This window comes from Symphalangus syndactylus, chromosome 17, assembly GCF_028878055.3.
Source record: "Symphalangus syndactylus isolate Jambi chromosome 17, NHGRI_mSymSyn1-v2.1_pri, whole genome shotgun sequence".
NCBI classification, from domain to species: domain Eukaryota; kingdom Metazoa; phylum Chordata; class Mammalia; order Primates; family Hylobatidae; genus Symphalangus; species Symphalangus syndactylus.
The window spans coordinates 25,291,613-25,317,097 of NC_072439.2; the positions used below are offsets into that span (position 1 = coordinate 25,291,613).

General features: G+C 42.5%; 1 protein-coding gene across 9 annotated transcripts in view; it reads right to left on the bottom strand.

The window, feature by feature from the left end:
* Positions 1-25,485, bottom strand: part of TBC1D30 (TBC1 domain family member 30) — a 183,823-nt gene that overhangs the window by 42,467 nt on the left and 115,871 nt on the right. For 5 of the 9 annotated variants that reach the window (XM_063621245.1, XM_063621246.1, XM_055249645.2 and 2 more), the window contains 6 exons: positions 15,505-15,566; positions 14,892-14,957; positions 12,904-13,029; positions 11,102-11,287; positions 3,376-3,544; positions 1,184-1,352 (listed from right to left, as the gene is read on the bottom strand). In XM_063621245.1, coding sequence (XP_063477315.1) covers positions 1,184-1,352; positions 3,376-3,544; positions 11,102-11,287; positions 12,904-13,029; positions 14,892-14,957; positions 15,505-15,566 — 778 coding nt within the window. Of the gene's footprint in view, positions 1-1,183; positions 1,353-3,375; positions 3,545-11,101; positions 11,288-12,903; positions 13,030-14,891; positions 14,958-15,504; positions 15,567-18,548; positions 19,176-19,544; positions 19,564-25,485 lie in introns of those variants that run through there. The other 4 variants (XM_063621247.1, XM_055250887.2, XM_055250888.2 and 1 more) reach the window with 4 other exon arrangements.

The window sequence follows — 25,485 nt, forward strand, 5'->3', positions numbered from 1 at the left end:
TTTCTTTTCTTTTTTTTTTTTTTTTTGAGACGGAGTCTCGCTCTGTCGTCCAGGCTGGAGGGCAGTGGCGCGATCTTGGCTCACTGAAAGCTCCGTCCCCTGGATTCACGCCATTCTCCTGCCTCAGCCTTCCGAGCAGCTGGGAATACAGGCGCCCGGCACTACACCCGGCTAATTTTTTGTATATTTAGTAGAGATGGGGTTTCACCGTGTTAGTCAGGATGGTCTCGATCTCCTGACCTCGTGACCCACCCGCCTCGGCCTCCCAAAGTGCTGGGATTATAGGCGTGAGCTACTGTGCTCGGCTGATAGTTGGTGGATCTTTCTTTGCAGAATTGCTAAAAATGCCAGAAGTCTCCCAGGAAACAACTTACCATAAATACAAAGGCTAGTTAAAAGGTTTTTGAAACAAAACAGTGCCAGTGATTTACTAGTTTTGTGACATGTTGTCTGTGGGAACCCACTCGTCATTTATAGCTCCAGAAGAGAAATGGTAAAAACTTCACTGCTTCTTAACTATAAGTTTCATCCTAATGCTTCTTCCGTTACCCAAAAGGCACAATATTTATGTAGTAATCATAATATATCAAAGGTGAATGAAAAATACCCTATCTTTTTCAGCCCTGCTACTAGTAAAGAATATAAGCAAAATCTATTTGGTAATATGTTTTGGCAGTAACAGATTCCAAGAGAGAATTAATTCTTAATGAAAGGAAAGAAGTTCTATGTGTTCTACCAGGCTAGATACCTTGTTATCTCATTTGATTTTATCACAGCCCTGAAAGGCAGAACAAAATAAAGATTCATCAGTAATCCAAACTGTGATATTAACTAACAAATTCACCTACTCCCAACCAGATCTTTCAGTTTCTCTGCCACCTAAGTTCCTTTCCCTCTTCCCAACTAGTGTCCAAAGAGATGCTGACAAAGAGTGAACTAGCCAGGACACAAGCACTTGAGGAGGAGTGGGAGAATCTACAGGCCTAAAGGCATCTGCCCCCTTCTCCAAAATAGACTGCATGTGCCAGCAATGAGCCTGCTAAGATTTCAGGAGGCTAAAGCAATTTTAAAAGTTCACAACTTTCTCATTTCACTTAAATATTGATGCTTTACACATTAGAGCACAAAAACAGCTTAAGGCCCTCAACATCACAGAACACAGCAGAAGGTGGAAATCACTTACTCTCCTAATTTTGCCCAGATAGCCAGAGACACCCTTAGGATGATTTCTGAACCTTCAAAGAAGACTGAATCCCAGATCTTTAAAACGGTCTGATTAGGGAGGCATGTGGCAAAGAGAGTCAGAAACCACTGCATCGTGAAGACATTTGTAAGTGGGGGCTCGTATCCACCTGAAATAAAACAAACACATTCAATTCCTTCAGAAATGATAATTGGCAGCATATGCAGATACCCTTTTCTTGTCTTCCATGTCCACTCAAATTTGTTACATTTCCTGACTGATTTCTTCATATTTCTAAACTCTTGTTCTATCTTTTTACTGCCATGTTTCTGGAAGAACACAGGTATGCTTAATAAATATGAACTTCGAAAAATATTTACAATACTTCAGAAATCTTAACCTAAAACTTACTTTGGCTCTACCTATTGTAGTGAGCTGAAAATTAAGCAGAAAGTTTTCCTCACCAAAAATAGAAGAAAAAGAAAGGACTTCAGCCTCTCAAAAGCAAAAGCCATCAGATTTTCACAATCATATAATGCCCACTTATATTCAAATGCTGCTTTGACAAGAATAAATTGCTCACTATAAATTATCTATCAACTTCTTAAGTTATACATAGTTCTCAGACCACAGTGGAGTTAAACTAGAAATCATTAACAGAAAGATAGCTGGCAAATCCCAAAATAGAGAATAAACATTACATTTAAAAATATTTCCAACTAAAGATCTGGGGTCCAGCAAATTTTGAAATTTCTGAATTTATTAAAAACATAGTACTCCCTCTTACTTTATGTGATCAGTATGTATTTTTATGAAATATAAATATTTAGATATTTACACTGATCCTCCCTTCAAATTACAGCCAATATATACAATTACCTAAGTGTAAACAAAAAGATGTCTGTTTTCCTATATTCATTTTCTTCTTCCTTAGCTATGAACAAAGGGAGTATCTTTGTTCAGAGACTAGAATCTGAGGTTGTTCCTCACAGCCAAGTGCAAGGCACTTGGGTAAAAACATGTAGCTCACTAAAGTTTGTCTGACTAGGGGACAGCGAAGATTGGCTATCCAGAAGCATTATAAAATCCACACAGTTATACTGCAGAGCCAAGTTAAATGAGATTATTCAAATGGTTTAGAAGGAAATGCCTAGAGACACTCAGGTGTCTCTGGGTCCGTGGCCTGCTAGGAACCAGGCCACACAGCAGGAGGTGAGCAGCAAGCAAAACTTCATCTGTATTTACAGCCACTCCCCATTGTTTACCACCTGAGCTCTGCCTCCTGTCAGATCAGCAGCACCATTAGATTCTCATAAGAGCACAAGGCCTATTGTGAACTGTGCACGTGAGGGATCTAGGTTTTGTGCTCCTTATGAGAATCTAACGCCTGATGATCCATCACTTTCTCCCATCACCCCTAGTTGGGACCATCTAGTTGCAAGAAAACAAGTTCAGGGCTCCCACTGATCCTACATTACAGTGAGTTGTGTAATCACTTCATTATGTCTTACAATGTAATAATAATAGAAATAAAGTACACAATAAATGTAATGTGCTTGAATCATCCTGAAACCATCCCCCAAACCCCGGTCTGTGGAAAAACTGTCTTCCCTGAAACTGGTTCCTGGTGCCAAAAAGGTTGGGGACCACCGGTTTGCAGGAAATACAACAAACTCCTGACTATTCTGTACACACAGCCAGGGAAGTACAAGCAGTAGGTATGACAGCTATGAGCTCAGATACTTCCAAAAGCTGGATGATGCCCAATAGATACCAGCGGCTCTTAGCTACTCTTTCGTAATCTCAATGGTTCAGGTAAAACCAGTTTGTACTAAATTGTACCTGTAGCTCGGTTTTAAAGACTCCTACAGGTTTGGTGCCAGCTTAGAGCAGTTTAACTAGATAGTAAGATGTGTACATGGTACTCCATCCAGAGTACATCATTTCAGTTGTTGATCTGGTACTAGTATTAGGTTCTTGACTGACTTCCTACTTATGACCAGTTAGAGGTTCAACATGTGGCCTTTTGTTATTTTCAGTTTTGTTTTCATTCTCTAAAAATCTATTTCATTACACCAAGCTCTTACAAAAATACCTGGAAATATATATTTCCATTCAGTGTTTAGGCTCATTTGTACAGCAGAATCAGAGAAGACAAATATTTTCAGAGTTATAATAGCATTGAAACCTACCTCCACTTTCTTTGTTTGCAGTTCTCTGAAGAGTATCCAGGTGCTGAGATAATTCCGGCAGCTTCATTCTTAAAAGGTCTCTGAAGACAGCCATATCCACAGACAATGCCCGGAGATTATTGACAAAATAGCTTTCGGGAAGTACCTTATCAATAAGGTAAATCATAATCTAAAGAAAAAAAGAAAAAGCTTAAGACTGCTTTGTAAAAACTGGGATCCCAACATGTCCTGAAGAGAAAATAAGTATTCAAATAGATAAAACGCTGTTAGCCAAAGCACACTATCCTTAAACGCATCAGTACCAAATGTTCCAGATTTACAAGGCTCTCCTACAGCCTGGCTAGGGAGCATGTGGCATAATCATCTAAGTAACTCAGACCCCAAGTCTGCTGCTGTGTGAAATTTCTAGATGGGTTGCTAGACCTGAGTTCAGCCCATAAGTAGCTGCGATTATGCAACCCTTAGCGTCATTCTGAGAAATGACAAAGCCCAAGCTTGTGCAGCAGCCAGCAGAGCCTCAGTATTGGCTCTTTGATGTCAGCACAGTTTTACAACCTAATATGAAAACTAAGAGCAGGCCTATCATAAAACACCCCCACTGAAGCAGCTCTTAAGATTTACTCACCATCAACCTGGGCTACTAGAGCAACTCATGTTGGCTCTTTGTCCGCTTCCTGGGAAAATGCAACTATGCTTTGCTTGAACAAATAGTACTTTTCAGAATCTGTATTTCTTTCACAAGGTTGTTATAGAGGTTCTTCAAATTGCTATTTTAATTTTGATTTTTCTACTCGTATTACCTTTCCTAAAATGTCAAGAACCTCTAGAATGACCCAACCAAACACATATGAGCTCTATATGTCAATCCCTGGTTCTTTCCCACCAAACTCTTACCAACAAAAATACCTGGAACCATGTATTTCCATTCAATGTTTAGGCTCATTTGTACAGTGGAATCGGAGAAGTCAGATATTTTCAGTTATAATAGTATTGAATCACTACCTCTACTTTCTTTGTTTGCAGTTCTCTGAAGGGTATCCAGGTGTTAATTCAGGCGTCTTCATTCCTAAAAGGTCTGGCATGCTATGTACCTGACCCACTCCCTAAAGACCAGCTCCTTTCCCCAAAGCACCAGAAAAACAAAATTAAGAACAAAATCATAACTGGCTCTATATACATAACAGGCTCTATGTTGATGGAAAAGTAGCTATCTCACATTTTGACATTCAAGATACTGTAAAACTCTATTTCCACCCCCCGCACACACACAAAAAAATCTCCCGCCCTGCCAAGGGCCCATTTTCCCCTCCTCCCCGGCTTACAATTTCTACTTTCCAGAGTCACAGTTTTTTTTTTTTTTATTATTATACTTTAGGGTTTTAGGGTACATGTGCACAATGTGCAGGTTTGTTACATATGTATCCATGTGCCATGTTGATTTCCTGCACCCATTAACTCGTCATTTAGCATTAGGTGTATCTCCTAATGCTGTCCCTCCCCCCTCCCCCCACCCCACAACAGTCCCCGGAGCGTGATGTTCCCCTTCCTGTGTCCATGAGTTCTCATTGTTCAATTCCCACCTATGAGGGAGAACATGCGGTGTTTGGTTTTTTGTCCTTGCAATAGTTTACTCAGAATGATGTTTTCCAGTTTCATCCATGTCCCTACAAAGGATACGAACTCATCATTTTTTATGGCTGCATAGTATTCCATGGTGTATATGTGCTACATTTTCTTAATCCAGTTTATCGTTGTTGGACATTTGGGTTGGTTCCAACTCTTTGCTACTGTGAATAGTGCCGCAATAAACATACGTGTGCGTGTGTCTTTATAGCAGCATGATTTATAGTCCTTTGGGTATATACCCAGTAATGGGATGGCTGGGTCAAATGGTATTTCTAGTTCTAGATCCCTGAGGAATCGCCACACTGACTTCCACAATGGTTGAACTAGTTTACAGTCCCACCAACAGTGTAAAAGTGTTCCTATTTCTCCACATCCTCTCCAGCACCTGTTGTTTCCTGATTTTTTAATGATGGCCATTCTAACTGGTGTGAGATGGTATCTCACTGTGGTTTTGATTTGCATTTCTCTGATGGCCAGTGATGAGGAGCATTTCTTCATGTGTTTTTTGGCTGCATAAATGTCTTCTTTTGAGAAGTGTCTGTTCATGTCCTCTGCCCACTTTTTGATGGGGTTGTTTGTTTTTTTCTTGTAAATTTGTTTGAGTTCATTGTAGATTCTGGATATTAGCCCTTTGTCAGATGAGTAGGTTGCAAAAATTTTCTCCCATTGTGTAGGTTGCCTGTTCACTCTGATGATAGTTTCTTTTGCTGTGCAGAAGCTCTTTAGTTTAATGAGATCCCATTTGTCGATTTTGGCTTTTGTTGCCATTGCTTTTGGTGTTTTAGACATGAAGTCCTTGCCCACGCCTATGTCCTGAATGGTATTGCCTAGGTTTTCTTGTAGGATTTTAATGGTTTTAGGTCTAACATATAAGTCTTGAATCCATCTTGAATTAATTTTTGTATAAGGTGTAAGGAAGGGATCCAGTTGCAGCTTTCTACATATGGCTAGCCAGTTTTCCCAGCACCATTTATTAAATAGGGAATCCTTTCCCCATTTCTTGTTTTTGTCAGGTTTGTCAAAGATCAGATAGTTGTAGCTATGCGGCATCATTTCTGAGGGCTCTGTTCTGTTCCATTGATCTATGTCTCTGTTGTGGTACCAGTACCATGCTGTTTTGGTTACTGTAGCCTTGTAGTATAGTTTAAAGTCAGGTAGCGTGATGCCTCCAGCTTTGTTCTTTTGGCTTAGGATTGACTTGGCAATGCGGGCTCTTTTTTGGTTCCATATGAACTTTAAAGTAGTTTTTTCCAATTCTGTGAAGAAAGTCATTGGTAGCTTGATGGGGATGGCATTGAATCTATAAATTACCTTGGGCAGTATGGCCATTTTCACGATATTGATTCTTCCAACCCATGAGCATGGAATGTTCTTCCATTTGTTTGTATCCTCTTTTATTTCATTGAGCAGTGGTTTGTAGTTCTCCTTGAAGAGGTCCTTCACATCCCTTGTAAGTTGGATTCCTAGGTATTTTATTCTCTTTGAAGCAATTGTGAATGGGAGTTCACTCATGATTTGGCTCTCTGTTTGTCTGTGATTGGTGTACAAGAATGCTTGTGATTTTTGTACATTAATTTTGTATCCTGAGACTTTGCTGAAGTTGCTAATCAGCTTAAGGAGATTTTGGGCTGAGACAATGGGGTTTTCTAGATATACAATCATGTCATCTGCAAACAGGGACAATTTGACTTCCTCTTACTCTACAAGCCAGAAGAGAGTGGGGGCTGATATTTAACATTCTTAAAGAAAAGAATTTTCAACCCAGAATTTCCTATCCCGCCAAACTAAGCTTCATAAGTGAAGGAGAAATAAAATACTTTACAGACAAGCAAACGCTGAGTGATTTTGTCACCACCAGGCCTGCCCTAAAAGAGCTCCTGAAGGAAGCACTAAACATGGAAAGGAACAACCAGTACCAGCCCCTGCAAAAACATGCCAAATTGTAAAGACCATCGAGGCTAGGAAGAAACTATAGCAACTAACGAGCAAAATAACCAACTAACATCATAATGACAGGATCAGATTCACACATAACAATATTCACGTTAAATGTAAATGGGCTAAATGCTCCAATCAAAAGACACAGACTGGCAAACTGGATAAGGAGTCAGGACCCATCAGTGTGCTGTATTCAGGAAACCCATCTCACGTGCAGAGACACACATAGACTCAAAATAAAGGGATGGAGGAAGATCTATCAAGCAACTGGAAAACAAAAAAAGGCAGGGGTTGCAATCCTAGTCTCTGATAAAATAGACTTTAAACCAACAAAGATCAAAAGAGACAAAGAAGGCCATTACATAATGGTAAAGGGATCAATTCAACAAGAAGAGCTAACTATCCTAAGTATATATGCACCCAACACAGGAGCACCCAGATTCATAAAGCAAGTCCTGAGTGACCTACAAAGGGACTTAAACTCCCACACAATAATAATGGGAGATTTTAACACCCCACTGTCAGCATTAGACAGATCAACGAGACAGAAAGTTAACAAGGATATCCAGGAATTGAACTCAGCTCTACATAAAGTGGACCTAATAGACATCTACAGAACTCTCCACCCCAAATCAACAGAATATACATTTTTTTCAGCACCACACCACACCTATTCCAAAATTGATCACATAGTTGGAAGTAAAGCTCTTCTCAGCAAATGTAAAAGAACAGAGATTATAACAAACTGTCTCTCAGACCACAGTGCAATCAAACTAGAACTCAGGATTAAGAAACTCAGTCAAAACCGCTCAACTACATGGAAACTGAACAACCTGCTCCTGAATGACTATTGGGTACATAATGAAATGAAGGCAGAAATAAAGATGTTCTTTGAAACCAACGAGAACAAAGACACAACATACCAGAATCTCTGGGACACGTTCAAAGCAGTATGTAGAGGGAAATTTACAGCACTAAATGCCCACAAGAGAAAGCAGGAAAGATCCAAAATTGACAGCCTAACATCACAATTAAAAGAACTAGAAAAGCAAGAGCAAACACATTCAAAAGCTAGCAGAAGGCTAGAAATAACTAAAATCAGAGCAGAACTGCAGGAAATAGAGACACAAAAAACCCTTCAGAGTCACAGTTTTGAACGAGTCAGTAGGGCAGGGGCATGCTCTCGAGGAGGATCTTCTTTCTCCTTTGTTATAAGGTGGCCAGACCCAGAAGGCCTTAGCCTTCTTATGTTAGGATAAAATTTACTGGGTAAACATAACATCATCTTTGAAATAAGAGCTCAGCAACAAGAAAGGAGTAAATTCTGTCTTTGTGGGAAGAGGAGGTTCTGGGAGGCAGCAGCTGATGAGGAGAGCAAGTTTCAGCATGGTGGAGTACCCTTGCAGGAACCTAGCACTCTATGGATCAGGATTAGAGGAATTTACAGGATCATGAATACAGACATAAAGGACGTACACTGACAACTGTTGTATTTTTCATCTAAGGATAAGATATATAGTGCCGAGAAAGATATTTGGTTTTTATTGAGAAATTATGATCCCTCAAAATTACACGAAAACAAGCAAAAAAAATTCTTCAATTATCATACTAATTCCTGTGACAGTGAAATTCTCTATCTGAAGGCATCTCAATGTCTGATGTGAAGACATAGAGCCAGCTCACTCAAACCAGCCACCACTGTATTTCCAAGGTCAAATCTTAGATCAAAAAAAAAAAAAAAAAAAGCCAGGCACGGTGGCTCACGCCTGTAATCCCAGCACTTTGGGAGACTGAGGCAGGAGGACCACCTGAGGTCAGGAGTTTGAGACCAGCCTGGCCAACATGGTGAAACCCCATCTCTACTAAAAATACAAAAATTCGCTGGGCGTGGTGGTGTGTACCTGTAATCCCAGCTACTCGGGAGGCTGAGGCAGGAGAATTGCTTGAACCTGGAAGGTGGAGGTTGCAGTGAGCCAAGATCATGCCACTGCACTCTAGCCTGGGTGACAGAGCAAGACTCTATCTCAAAAAAAAAAAAAAAAAAAAAAAAAGATTTGGCTAAATAATGGGAGAGCTCTGAATTTTTAACAAAAAGTTAAAAATAAAAGATTTGCTAAGTAAAAACTTAAGTGCTAAATAGCAGGAAAAATGGTTCACCTATTTCTAATAAACTATATGTTTCCCTAGTAATTATGACTTGTAGAGGCCATGCTGGAATAACAGACATCCAATATTTTCCTCGACATCAGAAGTGTTCCTTCATGAAGCCAACCTTCCTCTGCATATTAAATGTCTAAACACAAGATCTACACACTCTTAAAGGATGATGACATCATCTCATTGCATGGAGTTCATTTTCGTGGGGGCTGAAATATTCAGTTTCTCATCTTTATCTAATCCATATTTTTATGTGAGTTTTTAATTTCTAGTTTCTCAAGTATTACTGAGCCCTTTTATAATTTGATTGGCATGTACATTTCCTTCCCTGAACATCTCCATCCGACCCCCTAACTTGATTCACTTATTCCAATTGCTCTAGAAAACAATTCCCATTTTATCGTCATACCAATTCCATCTGAAAAAAAAAAAACTGACGAAAGCTGATAGACTGAGTAAACAAAATTGCTTCTTAATAAAAAACATCTTAAAGTCATGTATTTGTCACTGCCTCCCTCCCTCTCCTACCCTTGCCTTTTTGATGAACAAGTAACTTCAAAGCTGCTTCCTTAAATACATCAATGGAAAAAGTGAGAGATTGAATACAGATTTAGATCATGTCAGGCTGGATTTATAACTAGTCCACCATCATATGTATAAAACCAAGAGGAACATTTGTTTATTTTTCCACATCACATTAATCAGTGATTGACAGTATCAATAAGGTATTCACCATAGTCAAATACAAGTTGTTGGGAGTGGGGTTGCAGCGGGGGCGGTTCTTGACACGAAGACTAAGTATCTATCTCATACATCACAAAGCATTGCAATCAAGAGCAGTTTAAAGGTTCAAATATGAATTAGTAACCCCACATTGCCTTAAGCAAATAGGCATTAGCCTCCACATTTAAAATGCTTCATTTCTCATAAGCACTCTATTTCTGGTGACTCACTGACACACATGCAAACCAATAAGCTTAAATCACTAGTGCCCCATCTCAATATGTTTTTAAAATTTGTTTTAACTAATAAAGGTCCTAGGCATCAAAGATTAAAAGATATTAATGTAAGTCAATTCCATAATGCTTCTCCATGCAAACACCTTCCTTAGACACTCACTCTCAGCCCAACTCCTCCATATCTTGCTCCAAATATGAAAGAGTAAAGCAACTCAATAAGGCAATCCAATCAAAATTAAGCATAACTAGCGTGGGAGGCAGTTCTAACATGACCCCTAAGTCACACCCTTGTATGAGCCCTTCCCCTTGACTATGAGCTGAACCTGGTGACTGGCTTCTAAAGAACAGAATATGGAAATACAGTTGGATGTCACTTCTGATGTTTGGCTACAAATCTGTAACTTAAACTCTTTTGCCTCACTCACTATCTTTTACTCTCTTGTTCACTTTGGGGGTGCCAGCCACTGGGTTGAGAGATGGAGAGGCCACATGGCAAGGAACTATAAAAGGCCTCCAGTCAACAGCCAGCAAGGAACCGGGGCCTCAGTCCAACAGCCTGTGAGGAATTAAATCTTGCCAACAACCACATAAACAAACTTGAAAGCCAATGCCCACCCCCAGTTGAGCCTTCAGATGAGATTGCAACACCAACCAACAGTTTAACCGCGACAGTGATGTGTCCTTGAGGCAGTTAGGCTGTGTCTAGATTTCTGATGCAAAGAAACTATAAGATAATACGTTTGCTGTTTTAAGCAGTTAATTTGTTGAACAACAATGAATAATTAATACAATTAATATTTAACTTGCTTTAAAAATATGATGTCTTATAAATGAGACTGAACACATAATCATTTGCCTCATAGTTGGCAGCTGCATGAATCTGTCACTTGACATGGCTCTAACCTGGAGGAAATGCTATCATAGGTCATTACAAAGGTGTGTCAAACACCTTGGAAAAGGATGACACATCAAGGAAGAGAGATTATAGTTCCAATTTCTCACTCTCAGAAGAATGTCTGTTGCCTTTGTCAGAGCCTGCTACTCACTTTCAGGGCATCCCCTTCATTGCCTTCCATCACTTCCAGAATTAGTGCAGCCAGGATGTTAAAGCCTTGGCAGTACCCAACAGTTTTGTTCCATCGGGCATAGGCCAGTAGCACCCGCTTCAACACAACCCTGTCCTGCTCAGCCTCCTGGCCACAGTAAGAACTACAGCCTGTGCGGTGAAGGTCCTAAATGGAAGGGAAACAATATTTTCAAAAATAACTCCTAATATTCTTTCCAAAAAAAACCTTATTTTTTTTGACTCAGTAAACAGAGTCAAACTATCAACATAAAGTTTATTTTTAAAAAATGTGTATGTTTTTATACATATGAGTCAAAATGCATTTTCAGCTTTCTTTTTCATAATATTTTGTAATATGCTATTTAAGAGAGATTTGCAAGAGGAATTTCAGTCAGGCAAATTTTCAACTTAAAATGTTTCCAGGATTACCACAAAAAGTAGCTCAGAATTAACAATAATTACATCATAATTTCATATAAATTGATAGTTTGTTTTAATAATATTTCTCAGGTAAAACAATAGTCATCACAATACATGTATGATTGAGGCTAACATTCTTCCTTTCTACAAATAAAGTATAATATTTAGCTATCAAAACTCTAAATAACATAAAGGAGTGAAATCAAAATAGCAAAAAACGTGATTATAGAGAGCAAATCATTCTATCCAAATTATTTTATGAATGTATATAAGACAGAAATATTTGCTATGCTTTAATGAAGGCAATATCTATAATTTAATTACTAAGCAGGAACTACAATTTTCAAGAGCTGAAATCATTAACTGACACAGCATTCACTTCAATGAGAAAACAAAAGATACTCTTAATAAGATGATTGTTAAAAAAGGTGCATTGCCTTAATTCACCAGTTAGACAAAAAGGAAATATTTCAAATATGAGATACTTCATCTCTGTGAAACATATTCTAAAATTCCAAATATATAGCTTAAATGTGAATAATGCAAAAGCTTTTTAGTACACAATGTAAAATTGCATAACTTTTTTAGCATTTGTCTGAAACCAAGTTAGAACAGAAAGTAGCTCATTTTAGTTAGTACTTCCTCCTTAAAAAAAATCTCCAAATATGCCAAAACATTAGCCATCTTGAGGTGGCCAAAATTTGGATGAAACAACTTTCCTTTTAAAACCCCAGCTTAGTATCACACTGTAATGTACTCATACAAAATCAAAAACCATGTGCTAGAGCCTTATGTAAGAGGATAATACTGGGATCAAACAGAATCAGTATCCTTGGCTTTTAGCACCAGGCTCTGTTCAACTGTAATAACCCAGGTAAGCAAGCCACAAATGCCTACACAGCTGGCTTGAACCCACAAGGTGGTTGGAAGTAAACCCTACCTGTGAACCTGTCTTTAGAAACTGGCAGTTAAGAAACTATCAAAGACTCTAATAAGAACCAAATGATTCTCATATGAAATATACTTAACTAACTTTTTCAATCAGTGACTTTTATATAAAAATCCAGTTGGCATCATTGACCCATGACAAAGTGTCCTTCCTATAGTGTGAGGAAGATTAATAAGTTGAATATGAATGAAAGCTCATTTGCAAACATTTTCTTCTTACTGGTAACATTTAAATTTACGCAGACAACACATTGTCAAGGTTCCCCATGAAAAAGCTAATGATATGAGAAGGCAGAAAATATACAGACATTCAAACCAGAAGGCAGAGATCATTTGATCCTCTGTCCAAAAAGCAACTGGCTCTTAGAGTCTTTCTTCTATATTAGGATGACAGGCCAAGTTCAGGGGCATTACCTTGACTATCTGAATTCCCATGGAGTCATCATCAGGATTACTCCTTTCATTGAAAGTGAAGCGCATGGTTTTGTCCCAGTCAATGGCTATACTGTGCAAATAATGATCTGCCAAGGTCAACCAAACCTAAAATATTACATAGACAAAGGAGAATGCCAAAGTAGAATACATAACTTCACCTTTATTAGAAAGTAGTTATTGCATTCGACAAGAAAATGGGAAGTGTCCCTAGACCAGCTATCATTCGTAAGTAGAAATCTAAAAGAGCCTCACTGAAATGTTTGCTGTACTGATTTGCGCCATTTAGGGCCTTTCATTTACTCTTTCAATAAATATTTGTTGAGTTCCCACTATGTGTCAAGCAGCAATCCAGGCATTAGGGATACTGTTAGAAAGACAAACCAAAAAGATTTTCAAATTGTATTTCTGTTCATTGAATAACCTGTATAATCTCATAAGCTTGTTTTACTTAGCTCTGTATTGCTCTCCACACTTGGGCAAGAGCCATCTGGTCACTCATGGTGAATGGGGCTCTTTTTCACCATGGAGTGGCCTCTGCCTTTAAACCATCCCTCTCACACACATACACAAAACTGACAGATGGGCTCCCATAATGAGTAAGTTTTTAAAAAGAGTCACTGGATATTTTTACTCTTTGATTATCTTATCCAGAAAATCTGTTTCTGAAAGTTATATTTCATAATGTCACTTTTATGAATATTTTGAGGAACCCTCAATTTTCAAATTCTAGAAATACAAAGATTAGGCTTATAAATTAATATCCTAAGTGTGTATTTCAAGTTTTGGTATTTAAACATGATTTAGCAGGAATAAACATTGATTTATATATCCAGCCAGACTTCTCTTCTAACCTCAGAAGCATATATCCAAATGCTCACTTGATACCTTCAAATTAGATATCTAATAGGCATCTCAACCTTAACAGATCCAAAACCAATCACTTATTCCACCACCTACCCTACCTACATGTACAGACACACACACACCTCACCTACTCCTCCCGTCTGAGTAAACAGTAATTCTACCTCCCAATCACTCAGGCCAAAATCTTGAAGTCATCTTTGACATCCCTGTTATACCTTATATTCAATCCAATAGGAATTCATGTGAGCTCAGCCTTAAAATGTATCTAGGATTTCCATCTCCACTACCACAATCCTGATGCATCTGTTGCCTGAGCTACTGCAAGCCTCCTACTGGTCTCCCTACTTCAGCCCTTGTCTCTCATATTCTCAAGTCAGTACCCAGAGTAGCCCATTCATAATAAAAGTCAGATCATGTCACTCCCCTGCTCAAAACTTCCCAGTGCTTCCTATCTCACACTAGCAAAAGCCCAAGACCTATGGTAGCCTACCAGTTTCTCCATGATCTGCCACCCCCTCAACCCACCACATTACCTCTATGACACCCTCACCTATTGCTTCCTCCTTTGTTCACTGTGCCCCAGCCCCGCCCCACCCCATCTTTGCTTGAATACAACCCAGATGCAAGATGCTCCTGCCTGAGGGCTGAGGGTGCTTGTGCTGGCTGTTCCCTCTGCCTGGAGTATCTCCTCCCAGGTAGTTGCATGGCTGGCTTCTCACCTCCTTCAGGGGCCTACTCGAATGTCACCTCGCTATTTAAAATTCCACCTCCTTACCCCTTTTCTCCTAAACGCTCTTTATTTCTCTCTACACTTTATTTTTATCCATGGCACTTATTACCATCTGACATACTTTATATTTTATTCATTGTAAGCTCCATGAGGACAAAAAACTTTGGTCTGTTTTGTTTTTTTCCACTGCTGTATCCCCAGAACCTAGAACGTTACTTGGCACAGAATAATCAATAAATATTTATTGCAGGAATGAATAATCAAGACAGGTTTTCAAGTAACTAAACCTAGAATATATTTTTTGACATTCCAGAGGCTTTAAAGAAGGGCAGTGATGATCCTTCTGTATTCTAGCCCTATGAGTCCTCCTTACCTTTTTCCTCCATTCCTTTGGTATTCCTGTGGATAGCCTGGCAACTGCCTTGAGAGCATCGTACCACTAGGAACAAAGAAGAAATCCCAAGAGGTGATCACAGTGACCTACATAAGCACTTTGCAATCTTTTTCCCATCTTGACATTCATAGAATGTGTTGAAATTTGCACAGCACAATGGGGTAAACAGTCAAAGCTTCTTTCAGACAGAAAAGATCAGTCCATGGCTATTACTGTGCCGCGTCCCACCCCTTGGGCACCCTTAAAACATCTGTGACCCCTTTGCAGTACAGACAAAATGGTTGGGAAGCTCTGGTTAATAAGCCAAAATATATATTACGGGGTTCAGAATAATAGACATTATGGTACAAGTGTGAAATTTATTCATTTAAAAATTTTTCACACATGTACCATTAATAGAAAGTGCAAAATTTGCCATTGCAAATATAAACCCAGGCCACTTGTAGCTCAAAAGCTACTTCACCTGAAATATTTTTGAAGTGACTCGTCTTCACATTCATATCAAAGAATATGTTATTTCCACTTTGAGAATATACCTCAATGTGCCCTGTTGGTACCCCCAAAAGAAGAGTGTTTTCAAAACCAAAGTTACCTGCTGAAAACCATTTTGACCTAAAGATGGCTCAAGAGTGAATTTCAACTTGGTATCAACTCCTGAAACAAAAATACATAAATAGATGTTATTTTTGGAGACTATAAAAAGTTATATCAAAAATACTAGTAAAAGCTTGATTCTACTGAATCATCACAATTTTTTTTTTATTATACTTTAGGTTTTAGGGTACATGTGCACAATGTGCAGGTTTGTTACATATGCATCCATGTGCCGTGTTGGTTTGCTGCACCCATTAACTCATCATTTAGCATTAGGTATATCTTCTAATGCTGTCCCTCCCCCACTCCCCCAACCCACAACAGTCCCCGGAGTGTGATGTTCCCCTTCCTGTGTCCATGACAAATTTTTTTAAAGTATGTATCTTTACTAAATTTTAGTCAATTTTGCCAAAAGGTAAGCATATTGATTCTTAAAACAGGAAAATACCCTATAGCAATAGGGTATGATGGTGATTTACATAGATGCCTGGAGTACCACAAAAACAAAAACAAAAATGACACCACAGGATTGGAGTCACACAGTCCTCCATTCGACTTGGTTCCTAGACTGAAACAATTTATCTAACCTATCTCAGTCTCAATTCCTTTCCTTCTTTTTAAGAGATAGAGTCTCAATATATCACCCAGGCTGAAGTATAGTGGCTATTCACAGGCACAATCATAGCACAATGCAGCCTTGAATTCCTGGGCTTAAGCAATCCTCCCACCTCAGCCTCCCGAATAGCTGGGATTATAGGCATGTGCCACCACACACAGCTAATTTTTGTATTTTTTGTAGAACAGGGTTTCATCATGTTGGTCAGGCTGGTCTGAAACTCCTGATCTCAAGTGATCCACCTGCCTCAGCCTCCTAAAGTGCTAGGATTACAGACATGAGCCACGGCACCTGGCCCCATTTTTTAAAGGAATTATTGCCCAAAAGTTCAAGGACTAAGAAATGCCAAATACTATCAATAACATTAAGTTTTACAAATTTCAAAAGTCAAATGATGGCATTTTTGTTTCTAAGATTATTGATTGCAGATTAGGTGTACTAAAAACTTCTCCACAACTTCCACATCTTAGGGGTTGGTATGAATAGGAGCAATCTTCAGAATTTATGAAATAATAGTAAGTAATCAAGTAGACTGGTCTTTTAAAAAATATATATATACACGGAGTCAAGAAGCTGGAAAGAGATGTATCTGATTTTTGCCAGCCCATGTCAGTATGCAGGTGTTCATGGAACCCTGGAAGAGCACTGTAAATGCATGAGTTGGGTCCTAGGTTTCTAAAGTAAGCTGTCGCAGAGAATCCCAGGCATCCAATCAATGCCTTGATATTTCTTTTTAAAGCTTCAGGGCCATAACCATACTCTGCCTAGATAGATAAGTTTTTTTTTTCCCCCAAGGAATATTAAGTACCACATGGATCCGCCTCTCTCTGAGGTGGTTTAAACGAAGTCCTGCCCAAACGCAGAACGGTGATAACAATGGCCACAGGAGTGTTTCCAGCGCAGCGCACACTTTAAGGCACGCTGAAACAAGTGAGGTTGCTGTCCAGACCCGAGGTGCTGAATGGAGGAATGTATAATCATGACGTTTGCTTGATAACAAAGACCAGGAAATTTGGTCCCGCGCTGACTTATTCTTGCTGCACTACAAGGATTCCCTGTATGTCTGATCAATATGCTCTTCTGACTTTTCCGGGGCACCGCTGGGCATCATGCCGATTGCCTTCTCATAGTGAAATCCAGCAGGGGTTAGTTGGCCAAAACCACAACTATCCTCTCATGATCAAAAATGAGCAAGAGGATTTAACTGAAATTGATTCGCCGCCTCCATGCAAAAGCTTAAACCAGGTCACTTTCACCCGCTTTTCTTCTAACAGAATACGGGCAGAGAGAAGGTTTATGTTTCATCTGATAATCACAGCTATTCTGGATTCAGAAATACAAAACACTTACTTTTAACGTGGGAAGGAGACTTAAAAGAAAAAAAAAAGAGGTAAAGGAAGATGGTGAATAAATACTACAGCCTCTGCAACTAGACACGTCCTAGGGGAGAAAAACAAAGAAACCACGAGGTTGGGAAAGGCAGCGCCGCATCCCACCCTTTGGGACTCGGCACCTCGATTCTCCTGCGGCTCTACAGCAGGTCCCCAAGGCACTGGCGCTGGGGGGCGGGGGCCGGGGACTGTGAACCCGCCTGGAACGCATCCCAGCCGGTGCCACTCCAGGGAACAGGTGAGCGCCAAGCACCAGTGAGAGTATAGCCAACTCCCTCGGCGACCACTCCTTGCCAGAAACCTCCGTGCCCAGGAGCCCGCGCTAGGGCCAGGCTCTTAAAATCCCGGGGAGGGATGCCGGGTGATGGAGCCGACGCGGAGTTATGCAGCCTGGAGAAGCAGGGATGGGTAAACACAGGCTGACAGCGGGAAGGGCCTTGCCTAGCACGACCAGGCTCGTTCCCGGACCTCACCTATGAAAACGATCTCCTGCTGCTCCCCACTCGCACTCACAAATTACAGGCTCCAGTTCGAGCTGACCCCAGCACTCACGCTGAAGGGACTCTTGGGAAAATAACACCCGGTTTTGCCTTTGCAGCCACTGTCTTCCCCCTCCGACCTCCAGCGTCAAACCTGTGCCTCTCTCCGCCCCGATACACCTCTCGCAAGGTCTGGCTTCCTGCGAGCCTGGAACACAATAGGTGGTGCGGCCTCTGAGGGCCCGGGTAGCCACCCGCACTTCCCCGCCACGCGGAGAAAGCCGAGCGCATAGGCCGCAGGGTGGGGGTCCGCTGGCAGAGGGTGGAAGCAGCGGGTTCTCCGTGCCTGGGGAGGCCGCTGCCCCGCCCAGGCCCCCGTCTACCCTCTACCCTTCCAGACCGATCGCTCCCTGCAGGTGCCAACGCGGTGCCCAGCACCAGGTGGCATGCGGACTTTCCCCAGAGCTCCCTGGCCTAGACGGAGTCAGGCTAGGCAGAAGGGCGGGCAGCCCCGGCGCTACTTTCCAGCGCCCCATCTGCAGCCCTGGGTCCTCACCCGGCTCCAGGGTGCAGAGCAGCCGGGGCGCGGTCCGGGAAATGCAGCTGCGCTTCTTGAGCACATTGCTCAGGATGGTGCCCACGCCGCCGCCCTGCCGCTTCAGGCATCTCCCCCCACGCCTCAGAGACCCGGTCAGCTTGTCCTGCCGCATCCGAGAGCGCCCCGGGCTCTGGCACGGCCACCGTCCGTCTTGGTCCCCGCTACCCCACTGGCTGAGCGGCTGAGCTCGCGGAGCTGGGTGAGTGTCTGCGGCTGACCGGCCCCTGGGAGCAGGGAGTGCACGGCCGGCCAGTGCTGGAGGGTCACGGGGACTTGCGGGGCACCGCGGGAGCCGCCGAGCGCAGGGAAGCCAGCAGGCATCTGCAGTGCGGAGCCTGCAAGGCTGAGGCAGGAGATCGCTCAAAGCGGGGAGGGCGGGAGCGAGCGAGCGAGCGAGCGAGCGCGCGGGAGACGGAGGCTGCGTGCCCGCCCCCAATCCCGGCACCGCCGTGCGCAGGCGGGGCCGCCCCAGCTCCCCCGCGCCCAGAAGCGCCAGAGACAGGGAGCCGGTGGGCGCGCAACTGCGTTCGGGGACCAAATCAGAAACAGAGATGTCCGTGCTTCTCCCAAGATCTGGGAGGAACAGAGGGAGCACCAAGGGGCGCCAGTCTCAGGGGCAGAACACCCGTGAGGGCAAGCGTCCTCTCCCACTTCCGAGCAGTCTCAGAAGGGGCCGTGACCCAACCGCAGGCAGCGAGGCGTTTCAGCCCGAGTTGCGTTGAATTATTTCCTGGCAGATTACAGAGGCGCGGAGAAAATGAAGGAAAAAAACTGTTTCTTTTAGAAAAACGGGCTTCCAGAAAAAAAGTGTTCTCTTTTCAAGCAGTATTTAAAAGTAATGTTCCTCATCTCTCCAGCCAGACTTCAGTAGTTCTGAACTATTGCCCATCATTATGGTTTAAAAAAAAAAAAAAGTCATTCTCAAACGGCAATATTCACCAATAGAATATTTACCATTAAAATGGATGAAAGAGCCTTCCCTTCCCCTTCCCTTCCCTGTCCTTTCCTTTCCTTCCCTTCTTCCTTCTGTTGCCCGGGCTGGAGTATAGTCGGCACGCTGCAGACTCCCTGCCTCCGGCTCCCGTGATTCTCCTGCCTCGGCCTGCGGGCTGCCTGGGATTGCGGGCGCGCGCCACCACCCCTGCCTGGTTTTTGTCCTTTGGCTGGAGGCGCGGTTTCGCCATGTTGGCCAGGCTGCTCTCCAGTTCCTGACCTCGAGTGGTCTGCCCGCCTTGGCCTCCCGAGGTGCTGGGACTGCAGACGGAGTCTCGCTCACTTGGTGCTCGGTGTTGCCCGGGCTGGAGTGCGGTGGCGTGGTCTTGGCTCGCTGCAGCCTCCGCCTCCTAGCAGCCTGCCTTGGCCTCCCAGGGTGCTGGGATTGCAGCCTCTGCCCGGCCGCCGCCCCGTCTGGGAGGTGGGGAGCGTCTCTGCCTGGCCGCCCATCGTCTGGGATGTGAGGAGCGCCTCTGCCCGGCCGCCCCATCTGGGAGTTGAGGAGCGCCTCTGCCCAGCCGCCACCCCGTCTAGGAAGTGAGGAACGCCTCTGCCCGGCCGCCCATCATCTGGGAAGTGAGGAGCGCCTCTGCCCGGCCGCCCATGGTCTGGGATGTGAGGAGCGCCTCTGCCCGGCCGCCCTGTCTGGGAAGAAGTGAGGAGCGCCTCTGCCCGGCTGCCCCGTCTGGGAAGTGAGGAGCGCCTCTGCCCGGCCCCCCATCGTCTGGGAAGTGAGGAGCACCTCTGCCCGGCCGCCCATCCTCTGGGATGTGAGGAGCGTCTCTGCCCGGCCGCCCCGTCTGGGAAGTGAGGAGCGCCTCTGCCCGGCTGCCCCGTCTGGGAAGTGAGCGCCTCTGCCTGGCTGCCCCGTCTGGGAAGTGAGGAGCGCCTCTGCCTGGCCGCCCCGTCTGGGAAGAAGTGAGGAGCGTCTCTGCCCGGCCGCCCCGTCTGGGAAGTGAGGAGCGCCTCTGCCTGGCCGCCCATTGTCTGGCAAGTGAGGAGCACCTCTGCCCGGCCACCACCCCGTCTGGGAAGTGAGGAGCATCTCTGCCCGGCCGCCCCGTCTGGGAAGTGAGGAGCGCCTCTGCCTGGCCGCCCTGTCTAGAAGGTCTACCACGGAGGCCAGACGCAATGTGGGGGCTGGACGTGGTGGCTCACGCCTGCAGTCCCAGCACTCTGGGAGGCCGAGGCGGGTTGATCACTTGAGGCTAGGAGTTTGAGACCAGCCTGGCCAACATGGCAAAACATGAAAAATACAATAGACAAACCAATCAACCCACCCAGAGACAACAAAACAGGTCTACCCTGGAGTCATATTCTAATTTTTTCTCTTTTCCTCCCTTTCTGATCCTTTATCCCACTTGCTTTTTCTTCCTCTTCCTTCTCCTTATTCTTTGTCAAATAGAGGATTGAGTTATTATCATTGATCCATACAAAGTCCCTCTCTCATTTATTTTCTTTAATTCCCACCCCCGATTTCTATTCCCCGTCTTCCCATGTGCAACCTTCCTAATATGTTTGATATGTATCTTTTTGTTTGTATGTATTTTTAGAAAATGTTTATTGTTTTGTGTGCAAAAAAAATTAATAAAAAAACAAAAACAAAAACAAACAAATAAAAATAAAATGGATGAAAGAAAGGGTATGGGGGGACATAAAGACATTTGTGTTTGCTAATATTTATAAAAAGAAACACTAGATGGATAAACCAAAAACAAATTAGAAAACTTGTATAGGAGAAGGAACATTGTGGAGGAGACAAGAATGGAAAACTGACTCCTCTCTTGATGTGCCTCCTGTAGTTTTGGCTCTGGAATAATACTATATTAATAATATTAACAAATTAAATGTTTAAAAAACCAGGATGATGGAGCAGCATGCCTACAGTTCCAGCTACTTGGCAGGCTGAGGTGGGAAAATTGCTTAGCCCCAAGAGTTTGAGGCCAGCTTGGGCAACATAGCAAGACCCCCATCTCTTAAAAAGACATAAAAATAAAAATAAATTTTGAAAATACATAAAATAGTCTGGGCACAGTGGCTCACACCTGTAATCCTAGCACTTTGGGAGGTCAAGGCAGGAGGATGTCTTGAAACCAGGAGCTCAAAGCTGCAGTGAGCTATGATTGCATCCCTGCATTCTAGCCTAAGCAACAGACCTAGTCCCTGACTATAAATGAATAAATTATTTTTAAATTGTAAAAGAAAACCCTAACAATTGAAAATTAATGGAAGCAAGTCAACCTAATGGACTATCCCACTGATAGCATAAGAACACAGAAAAAAATAATTCTCTCTCTTAAGTTGACATAGAACACAATATTATGACTGTACATCAACAGTGGTACATATTCCCAGAGCAAATAAAACTGCAAAGAAATCTTACATTTCACTCAGTAGTATTCTTGTTATTAATAATATTCATATTTCTTAAATTCTCATATCCACTACAGGATAAAGCAAATAAATAATTATGCTAACATCAAATGGAGTCAAGATGTTTTCAGTGTAATAGAAAACATGTGTACAACCAAAGTAATTAAGTTTTCTTTAAAATATTACAATTATATATTTATATGGGAAACACCAGTATAAACTCATTTTTTTTTCTTTTCAAAAAAATACATACATTCATTGAATAGGTTTAGAAGTAAGGACAACTCAGCAGCAATGAACACCCCCAGCACCCAGGTTATGGTCTCTAAAAACCATTCCCCACTCAAAGGAACTAAGGCTCCTTTGAGGAGTGACTGATTCCAGGTTTGGGTCAGAAAAAGTACAAGATGACCTGAAACATTTTGATGACCTCAAAACGAAAGGAAATGTTTCACAATTAATGGGGTCAAGTCAAAAGGACACAAAAGTCACATAAATAGGCTCCTTCCTATTGACCAAAGATGAAACAATTTGAACTTGAAAAACAATGGCTTAGCCTGGACAACATGGCGAACCTCCATCTCTACAAAAAAAAAAAAAAAAAAAGGCTACAAAAATTAGCTGGGCATGATGGCACACACCTGTAGGCCCAGCTACTCAGGAGGCTGAGGTGGGAGGATCACCTGAGGCCAGGGAGGCCAAGGCTTCAATGAGCCACTATCGCACCACTGCACTCCAGCCTGGGTAACAGGGAGACCCTGCCTCAGAAGTAAAAACAAAAACAAAAAGCAATTGCTGGGTCAGGTGCTGTGGCTCAGGTCTGTAATCCCATTGCTTTGGGAGGCCAAGGTGGGACAATCACTTGAGGCCAGTAGTTAGAGACTAGTCTGGGCAAAATAGCAAGACCCTGTTTCTGCAAAAATAAAATAACTTAGCCAGGTGCGGTAGTGTATGCCTGTAGTCCTAGCTACTTGAGAGGCTGAGGCAGGAGGATCGCTTGAACCCAGGAATTCAAGGTTATAGTGAGCTACCATGGGCCACTGCACTCCAGCCTGGGTGACAGAGCAAGACCCGGTATCAAAAGAAAAAAAAATGGCTGCTATTGATTGAAAAAATATTGAATATTTTTAAATGCCTTCATAAAGATAGCCTAAACAAGCCAGAAAAAGAAGACATTCCTATGACGCTTCCCAGAATTTGAGGACAATGTCAGAAATGGTGCAACCCTAAGAATGAGCTGTATGAGAATCTATTAAAAATGAGATGAGCCATCTGCAAAAGTAAAGCAGGCTAATAAAGGACACGCAAGCTATTCAGTTGTAGCTGCCTGGCAGAGGTAAAGATGCTTTCAAAAGGGCAGTACTCTTTGAAAAGGCATCACTTTAGAAAATGAAGTCACTGTTTAACCTGGTCATGACTAATTGCTTGGCTTAGATTTCCCAACCTTTTGCTGCAAGCTCCGGTACAGAAATTTATCCTCCATCAACCATCAACTTTTTACAGTTTTGGTACATGTTTGTATCCTTCAGCTTTGTATTAATTTTAATAAGACACTCATTGGCTGTTGCAGCCTATCTCAGTTGTACTGAGAACCATAGGAAGAGGTCTGATGCTTCCCTTTGACCAGTTTTTTAGAGAGCACAATATACCCTGGGGCTGAAGATGGTGATGAACACCCAAAGTCAAAGAGAGGGAACTGGCAGGAGAGGGAAAATCCAGGAGGACAAGTTGGTAACTGCATGCAGTCTCGTCTTCCAGACCTCTCATATGCTCAAACCTTAGAGGGTTTTGTGTTCTATTTTAACAAGAGAGGCTATTCATGCTCGGTTTCCATCACTAGGCAAGCCAAGAGGACAAGCAATCAGCTCTGTTCTACAACACTGTCTCTGGAGTGGAGAGGAGGACGTCCTGCCCCTGGGGCTGTGACATATGCCACTCAGACCACCCAACTCCCTTTGGCTCTGACGTCATGCTCACCAAGCAAACTTTGGATTGTCATTTGATTTCCCATATAGACTCTGCTGCAGCACAGAGAATATACTGACCAGTTAATAGCAGTCAATACCCCTGAGTTCACTCAGCAGTCGGTAACCTGAAGATACCAAATTTCCAGACTGCCAAAGCTGACATCTAGACTCTAGGCTGTCAACTCACCCATGTGTCATGACTGATAAAAAGACCTCTCTTTAGATTCTCCTTTACTTATAATACTTTTCTTACTAGTAGTGACAGAAGCTTGTTTGCTTGCAAAAGGAACATTCAATTTCACCTCTTTTAGATCTATTACGAGGAAAATCTAACTCTGTTTTTAAAATAAAATTTAAGAGTTTCTGCTATGATGTCAATAAACAGCAAAGGAATTAGATAATATTATTTTGTTTACATTGGAGAGGAAAGTCAGGACTGCCAACTTTTATAGCAAACAGATAATTAAATGAGCACTAAAACATAATACTCTAAAAGCAGTGATGGCCCAAGCCTAGTATTATGTTGATTGTGTGACTCACAGTTTTTTATTTCATGTCTGGAATATTGTTTTCCAAACATGAAAGATGTCATCTAAAGTCAACTTACAGAGAACTCAAGCCAGCACGGACTTTGCCTGAGAATCTCAGGAGCCAGGCCAATTTACCATTATTCTTTACTAATCAAGCTTTACCAATCAAATAATAGTGAATTCACATTTGGACAAATTATACACTGCCACAGTCTACAATGGTTATGACTTATGCTGAATTTAGGGGAAGGAAGGCTCAATGAACACTTCACATTGGATGAGATAATGTTATTTGGATTGCTAAAGAAAATGAAGGCTTTGAGGAAATGCCCCGAATGTCTCAGAGCTAATAACCTGAGGACATCCCCCACAGATGTGAGCTCCCAGGCTGAAACAAAAAAAGTATGGACCATTCCGCATCCCTGCATCTTCAGGCTTACGTGCTGGGAATGAGGTTTCCTTGAGAGCTAACTTTTCCTTTAATGGGAGAAGGGGGAAGAAGTCAGTAAGAAAAGAAAGCCCATGGACACAGGAAGGGGAACATCACACTCCGGGGACTGTTGTGGGGTGGGGGGAGGGGGAGGGACAGCATTAGGAGATATACCTAATGCTAAATGACGAGTTAATGGGTGCGGCACACCAACATGGCACATGGATACATATGTAACAAACCTGCACATTGTGCACCTGTTCCCTAAAACTTAAAAGTATAATAATAATAAAAAAAAAGAAAAGAAAGCCCAACACAAGGAATAAAAACTATGTCCCAAGGGGCTTCCAGAAGGGGAAGTGGGTCTGAGACTTGTGATTTCCTAATAATGCTATTTTTTTGTTTAACAGTAAAGTCTTAAAATAAAAAGGGCCTACGTGCTTATCTTCAGGGACTGACAATTACCAAGAGAAAAGGCCCTGGAAGCCTGCTATGAGGAGAGAGAGACCACAGGGAGCCAGCCTGCTCTGGGGAAGTGGGCCTGGAACTCATCTGTACAGCTGCGGAGTTCCCTGGCAGGTGCTGATGCACACACAAGCTGA